Source organism: Capra hircus, chromosome 7, assembly GCF_001704415.2.
Source record: "Capra hircus breed San Clemente chromosome 7, ASM170441v1, whole genome shotgun sequence".
Classification (NCBI taxonomy): Eukaryota; Metazoa; Chordata; class Mammalia; order Artiodactyla; family Bovidae; genus Capra; species Capra hircus.
In genome coordinates, this window is record NC_030814.1 from 91,188,206 (window position 1) to 91,196,333 (window position 8,128).

The 8,128-nt window shown below is 58.0% G+C and overlaps 1 protein-coding gene across 1 annotated transcript; it reads left to right on the forward strand.

Annotated features, from left to right (window-relative positions):
- Window positions 1,143-4,758, forward strand: FEM1A (fem-1 homolog A). The gene has a single exon (XM_018050888.1). It carries the CDS (start codon window positions 1,282-1,284, stop codon window positions 3,241-3,243), a length of 1,962 nt encoding a protein of 653 aa, XP_017906377.1. The 5' UTR covers window positions 1,143-1,281; the 3' UTR covers window positions 3,244-4,758.

Genomic DNA, 8,128 nt, shown 5'->3' on the forward strand with positions numbered 1-8,128 from the left:
CCTGGCGTGCTGCCATTCATGGGGTCTCAAAGAGTCGGACACGACTGAGTGACTCAACTGAACTGAACAGAACATGGCAACTTCCTCGTTTTTCCCATTATCCTCAATAACCCTGGGGCAGGCAGCCGCAAAATGGAAGTCAGACAGTGCTGGAGGTAAGGGTCTGTCTTTTGAGTGTGGGGTTCGGTCTTCACAGGGGTGTCCACGTGAGCAGTCATCTGGGACCCCTCACTCAGAAGGGCCTGACGGTTTGTTTAATGCCCTGCTGTCTTTGTTGGAAAAATTTTAATCACATTTGGACAAGGGGCTCTACATTTTCCATTTGCACTGGGCCTTGCAAATTATCACCGAGTCAATGTACACGAGTTTGAGCAAACTCCAGGAGACAGTGAGGGACAGAGAAGCTGCTGGCGTGCTGCAGTCCATGGGGTCGCAAAGAGTTGGACACGATTGAGCGACCGGACAACAACAACATTGAGGGTGCTGAGGAGTGAATGAAGGAAAACTAAACTTTTAATAGGGTATTAATGAGTAAGTAAATAAATATATAAGTGTGTGAATGAACGAACAAATGAATGAGAAATGAACAAGCGCGCGGGACACGGACCCTTAGGGCCACCTGTACTTTCTGCTCTCCAAATGCACGCACTCCGACTCACTTTCCTGCCTCTTCTGAGCGCCCCCTGCCAGTGAGAGGTTTGGCCTTGCGAAGCCCAAATCAGACCACTCGCCTGGCTTCGCCTTCGTTCTCGCTTCTGGTTGGCTCCAAGTCGCTCGCCCTGCCTTTTATGGAATGTAGTCTTCTGACTGGAGTCAGCGTTTCCTGTCAGCTCAGGCACTGACAGCCACCGGAAGTACGTAACCAAACTTCCCTGGGTCCCAGAAGTCATTGCGATAGCGTTGGATGACGGGAGTCGTAGTCCTCAAGCAGCCAGTTTCCGTCACAATTGGCTGGGATTGGAACTGCTATTCCCTCCATGCATCGTGCTCCCACTTCGCCGCGGCTGGCCCGAAGCATTCTGGGAGTTGTAGTTTTACCACGTTACAGTTCTTCTTCTGTCCCACGGGGTGTGCCCGCTCAGAGAACTACATTTCCCTGCATATTTCCATACTACAACGGAAACAGGCCGCGGCAGCCATTTTGTTCCGCCCCAGAAACACCTAAGATGGCGGTGGGGGAGACGGTGAAGGTTGCCGCCTGCCCCCCGGGGCGCTAGTCCGCCGTCCCTCGGTCCCCTCGTCCCCCGGCGGCCGGCCCATGGCCTGGCGGAGGCCCAGATCATGGACCTCCACACCGCCGTGTACAATGCCGCCCGCGACGGCAAGCTGCAGCTCCTTCAGAAGCTGCTCAGCGGCCGGAGCCGGGAGGAGCTGGAAGAGCTGACGGGCGAGGTGGCCAGTGGGGGTACCCCGCTGCTCATCGCCGCCCGTTACGGCCACCTGGACGTAGTCGAGTACCTGGTGGACCGGTGCGGCGCGAGTGTGGAGGCGGGCGGCTCGGTGCACTTTGATGGCGAGATCATCGAGGGCGCGCCGCCGCTGTGGGCCGCCTCGGCCGCCGGCCACTTGGACGTGGTTCGGAGCCTGCTGCGCCGCGGGGCCTCGGTGAACCGCACCACGCGTACCAACTCGACGCCCCTGCGCGCCGCCTGCTTCGACGGGCACCTGGAGGTGGTGCGCTATTTGGTGGGCGAGCACCAGGCGGACCTGGAGGTGGCCAACCGGCACGGGCACACGTGCCTCATGATCTCCTGTTACAAGGGCCACCGCGAGATCGCCCGCTACCTGCTGGAGCAGGGCGCCCAGGTGAACCGGCGCAGCGCCAAGGGCAACACAGCTCTGCACGACTGCGCCGAGTCTGGCAGCCTGGAGATTCTGCAGCTGCTGCTCGGCTGCAACGCCCGCATGGAGCGTGATGGCTACGGCATGACACCGTTGCTGGCGGCCAGCGTGACGGGCCACACCAATATCGTGGAGTACCTCATCCAGGAGCAGCCTGCTGGGGATGAGCAGGCGCAGCCCGGGCTGGCCAGGGCGCAGCCCCAGGGCGCCCACTCGTCCCCCGAGGAGCCCCCGACCGGTGAATCTTACGAGAGCTGCTGCCCCACCAGCAGGGAAGCCGCCGTGGAAGCCTTGGAGCTGCTGGGAGCCACCTACGTGGATAAGAAGCGGGATCTGCTCGGGGCCCTGAAACACTGGAGACGGGCGATGGAGCTGCGGCACCAGGGGGGCGAGTATCTACCTAAACCGGAGCCCCCGCAGCTGGTCCTGGCCTATGACTACTCGAGGGAGGTGAACACCACCGAGGAACTGGAGGCGCTCATTACCGACCCGGATGAGATGCGCATGCAGGCCCTGCTGATCCGAGAGCGCATCCTAGGTCCTTCCCACCCGGACACGTCCTACTACATCCGCTACCGGGGCGCGGTGTACGCCGACTCGGGCAACTTCGAGCGCTGCATCCGCCTGTGGAAGTACGCCCTGGACATGCAGCAAAACAACCTGGAGCCTCTGAGTCCCATGACGGCCAGCAGTTTCCTGTCCTTCGCCGAACTCTTCTCCTACGTGCTCCAGGACCGCTCGGCCAAGGGCAGCCTAGGCACGCCCATCGGCTTCGCAGACCTCATGGGGGTGCTGTGCAAAGGGGTGCGGGAAGTGGAGCGGGCCCTGCAGCTGCCCAAGGAGCCCGGGGACTCGGCACAGTTTACCAAGGCCCTGGCCATCATCCTCCACCTGCTCTACCTGCTGGAGAAGGTGGAGTGCACGCCCGACCAGGAGCACCTGAAACACCAGACCGTCTACCGGCTGCTCAAGTGCGCCCCCCGCGGCAAGAACGGCTTCACCCCTCTGCACATGGCCGTGGACGCAGAGACCACCAACGTGGGCCGCTACCCGGTGGGCAGGTTCCCCTCCCTGCAGGTGGTCAAGGTGTTGCTAGACTGCGGGGCCGACCCAGACAGCCGGGACTTCGACAACAACACCCCACTGCACATCGCAGCGCAGAACAACTGCCCAGGCATCATGAACGCCCTGATTGAGGCGGGGGCCCACATGGACGCCACCAACGCCTTCAAGAAGACGGCCTACGAGCTGCTGGACGAAAAGCTTCTGGCCAAGAGCACCATCCAGCCATTCAACTACGTGACCCTGCAGTGCCTTGCGGCCCGCGCCCTGGATAAGAACAAGATCCCCTACAAGGGCTTCATCCCTGAGGAGCTGGAGGCCTTCATCGAGCTGCACTGACCACACTGACCATAGTGGGAGAGGTGAACCCCAGGAGGGCGGGGCCCGCACCGGTCCCGCCCTCTCTCTGGGAGCACTTCCGGTGGCTAGAAACCTGGGAGAGCGACAAAGGGGAGGGGCTTTCCCGCCTCCATGGCCCCCTCCCCTCCGCAGGGAGTGGGGATGGGAGTGAGCGAGCTGTCGGTGCTAGAAGCCTTCTGGGTGACCCGCTCGGAGAATGGACTTTATTGCAGGAGCCTGTGCACCCATCCTTGGCCACGAGAAGACGCTCACACGCCCCGTTTGCCTGGGTTAAGGAGGGTCTTGCCTTCTGACTCAGAGGCGGATGAGTTGAAGCCATTGCCTTCCTCCCCCACGTAGAAACGCAGGAAGAAGCTGAGAGTTGGTCCGGCCTCCGGATAGACCTAGACCCCCCCAGTGCAGGGTTAGGACGGCGGCCCCGAGGGGAAGGTGGGAGACCTGCCTTTTCTAGCACGTTCGCACCTGCTCCCTCCACCCTGCAGTGGGTAAGGGTCTCCACCGGGGAGGGGCAGCCTGCCCTTTGCGTAGCTTTCGTGGTTTGGTGTTCTGTTTATTTGCTCAGCGGGCAGGTTACAGGTGTGACGCAGGAGTCCTGAAGTTTTGCTGCCATATCCTTTTTTTTTCTTTTTCTAAAATTTTTGGTTTGTCAGACTCGCTAAGTTAATTTCATGCAGCAAGGGTTTTGTCGTGCCCGAGGTGGCCCAGCCGGCAGAGGTGAGCTTTATTGTGTTAAGGAAGGGAGGTGCCAGCCCCACGTATCCGTCCCCAGAGGGAAGGTGACAGTACGTTTCTTTCTGATAGTTCACTCAGCCTTTCTTAGGGCCAGGCTGCTTCTCGCCCAGCAAAACCTAGCATGGTCAGTTTGGGCTTTGGTTTTCACAATTTATGAGTTAAAAACCGCAGGCCGCTTCCACGTCACAAGTCACGCCCGAGGGCACAGGTGCGTGGCCGGCATCCTGAGTGGCTGTGTCCAGTTTTTAGCTGCTTGGAGACCTGGATGCAGGTGACCCTGAGGCAACGCCAGGTCCACTGTTGACCCACTGTGTCAGCTAGGTAGACAGTGGGTGTCGAGACGGGTTGCCAGTTAAGGTGGAAGGAAGTGGCCTCCTGTCATTGGAGGCTCCTGGGAAAGGGGAATTGTTAGTCCTCCTGCCAGAGAACCCTCCCCAGTGGGATTCTCAAGGCCTATACTCCATGGCCCTGGCCGCCAACAGGAGAGTGTTCCCGGCCTGTCGGGAGAGCGGAAGGGGACTGGAGCCGGTGCCCCTCCCGCAGCCTTGTCGAGGGGCAGCTACACTGATAGAAGCCATCCGCAGGCACAGTGGGACCCCGGATGCCCCGCCTCCACCGAGGGAACCAGGTCTCTTTGGATTTGCAGTGTTAGTTAGGACGTTCTTTATTTCCAAGACCAGGTTTTGCCTTCCATCAAGGCGGGAACCGCCCTCACTGTCCCCCCGAAGCCCGGAATAAAGAGAGGAGGAGTGTCAACTGCAAGTGCGGTGCTGTTGTTCACCCTTGTGTTAAGTGGACGACTGCGGCGGGGTGGGGTGGGGGGACGCTGAAGGGAGTGCTTGGGGGGGTGGGAGGAGGGTTCTGCACGGCTCCCATCCCAGTTTATGTCCTGGGGCTTAGTGTCAGAGTTAGTCAGGAAAATGTATTCCTGAAGAAAAAACATAAAACCACTGGCTTAGTCGTCAGCTCTGCTGTGCAGGAGGGTTGCCTCAGAGGAGAGCATGGCTTGATTTGACCTTCTGGAAGGTCTAAGGGAACAGGAAGACCCCCAACTCAGCCCTGCTTCCCTGAGACCCTGATGGAGCCTATGAACCCGCTGGCCCAAGAGGTCTGTGCATGAACTTGGGTTTCCCAGAGGAAAGTCCCACCCTTTCCTTTTGTCCTGCCATGTTGTTAAATTCTGATTTTCTCTGCACTGGCATGGTTGGTCAACTCCTCACCCACAGCAGCGTCCTGGGAGTCCGACGCTGACTGTTTCCCCAGGGCCTGCCCTGCACCAGGCCGGGTTCCAGCCCCCATAGAGGAGAGGATTGACCCAGCCGTACCTGAGGCAGGCATCTCCCCGCATCCTCACCTGAGACAACAGGGAGACTGTGCCTCGGGGCCGTCTCACGTCCAGTGGTGAAATGGGCTGGAGGGTTCTCTAGCTCCTGGTTTCGCGGGGACCCAACGACCCTTAGCAGCCCACACCCACTCAGCAGCCGTGTGAGTACATGGCGGTCACCCCGGAGGAGTGGGTGTCGAGTCAGTGGGTGCTCAGCAGCCGCTCAGGAGACACCTGCACTTGCAGCGGTTACTGAACCCCAGCTGGATGGCAGGCCCCATTCTGTGGTGTGACAGGGCTCACCAGAGGGGAACCCCTGCGGGCCAAATGCTTGCTTGCTTTAAAAGCTCACGCCTGAGAATTGTGACTTAAGCCCGAGACTCCAGAGAAAGCCATCAAAAAGCTCAGGCAGATTTGCAGTGTGGGTTGACCCAGCAGCTCAGAATTAGGAAAGACGCGGTTCCTCCCGGGTCCTGACATGGTGGCCAGCAGAAGGCCACGTGACAGCCAGCATCGCGGCGTTCACTAGGACTGGATGAGCCGCAGCAGCCCAGGCACGGGTTGTGCTGACAGTCGATTATTGTTTAGCCACCAGGTCGTGTCTGACTCTTCTGATCCCCTGGACTGTAGCCACCAGGCTCCTTAAGAACATATGAGTGGGTTGCCATTTCCTTCTCCAGGGGATCTTCCAGATCCAGCAATCAGATCTGCATTCCCTGCATTGGCAGGTGGATTCTTTACCACTGAGCCACCTGGGAAGCCCGGGTCAATTATTACGTGCAAATTATCAGTGATGAGACAAGCTCAGAGAGGCCAAGTGGTCTGCCCCAGGTCACACAGCCAGGCCAGTGACCCGCCTCGCTGGTAGGCGCAGCAGACCAAGGCTCAGAGGGAGGAGGGTTTGCCTGAGCTCACCGGGGGCCAAGGCTGAGACCCAAGGTTGAGGGCGTTGAAAGTGTGCAGCCCACCCCACCAGGGGGAGCCTCTGCCCCTCAGTGTCACCCCTGCCCCACTCTGGCCTCCACACAGCTGGAGTCAGCCTGAAGTTCTGCTCACTGACTCATCTGTTCAGTTAATGCCTGCCTCAGCTCTTATGGAACCCTGGGAGTGTCTGTGCTGGTCCCCACTGAGTGACCCCTGTGGTGAGTGAAAGAACCAATGCCTGTCACCTCTGGAGATTCCAGTCCCCCTCTAACAACTGGGGAGCAGCCCCTGATGCCTCTGCCACACACAGAACTCACCGCCCCCACGGGATTCCAGGACTGTCATCTGAGCAGTGTTTACAGGGAGCAGAGCGTCCCAGCCCGAGGTTAAAGATAGCACAGCTCAGGGGCTCACATCACAGGCCCAAAAGGAGATGACAGGCCAGCCCCCAGGATGGTGGCACTTGGCTGGCACCGCAGGGTGCTGACCCCGTGTCCCTGCAGAACGGTTAGGGGGTGTGGAGTTCTTCGGGAGATTCAGTTAGGACTGGGTAAAGGGGGGTTGGGGGGCCCACCCAGTGGTTGCCACAACAAGTGTTAAGCAAGACCCAGCCCAGATGCGGGCAGCACCATCCGTCCTGGGGGCAGGGGGGGATCTGGGGGAGGGAGTGTTCCCTCCTCTGGCCTGAGCATCTGTGTTTGTAGTAGGTTGCAAAAGAGACGGTGACCCTCCACAGTGGACAGGACATTTGAGATCCTCCAGTGCAGCCATCTCCCCCTGACTTGAGTCCTGTCTTCTATTAAAAGCCTGTCAAGCAATGTTCTTGATTGAATGTCACCTCCTCCATGAAGCCCTCCCAGATCATCATCAATAATGTGGCCCCAGACAACCTCTACCCCATCCTCCTGTGTACTTGCCTCGTAATCCTTAAAACGTTAACCCTGTCACCTTTTTCTTTGTTTCCTTGTTTATTTATCACATCCCTTCCTTAGAATGGCAGCTACTCAAGTTCATCCCATGCTGCATCCATAGCACCTAGAAGAAGGCCTAACTCAGTAGTTCATTAAGCATTTGTTGAATGAATAAATGAGCTCACGTGGTTCATTCAAAAAAAAAGAACAAGGAGCTCTGTGCGGCTGAATCAGAGTGAGTGAAGAGATTGGACTTCGTTGGTGGTCCAGTGTTTAATACTCAGCTTCTACTGCAAGGGATGCGGGTCCAAACCATTACTGGGGAACTAAGATCCCACAAGCTGTGCGGTGTGGCAAAAAAAAAAAGGGGGAGTGCAGGAGGAGCTGGTGGACACAGGCAGATGGTGTAGGGCTTTAAGGCCCTAAAGAACAGAGTAATACTTACCCTCAGGGCTGTGGGGAACCGAACCAGAATTTCACACCAAGGAGAGACATGGCCTGGTTTAAGCCTTGAAATCACTGGCTGCAGCTGGAAGAACAGGTTGGAGGGAGGCGGTGGGATGCAGAGAGATGAACATACTTCAGATCTTTGGAAGAGGGCTGGCAGGACTCGATGAATTGGCTTGGGGAAGAAGAGTCTGAGGTGACTCCTGAGTTTCTTGGCCAGAATCAATAAGTGGATGGTTTAATGGGGCAGGGACAAATGGAGCAGGGTTGCTGACTCAGGGTGACTCCAGGGCCTGATGGGAGCTCCCCTGGAGTGGCCTTGTAAACCACTGTTTAGTCAGTACCTAGGAAAATGCCTGGCAGGTAGTGGGAGTTCAGTCACTGTGTGTTGACTAAAAGGCTTCTACCCCTGGGGAAGGCATGTGAGTGAGCTGGTGGGTTGGCAGCTCCAGTCAAAGAAAAAAATCACCAAGGAAACTAGAGAATTCCTTGAGCGTTTTGTTGTTGCTGCTGAGTTGCTCAGTCG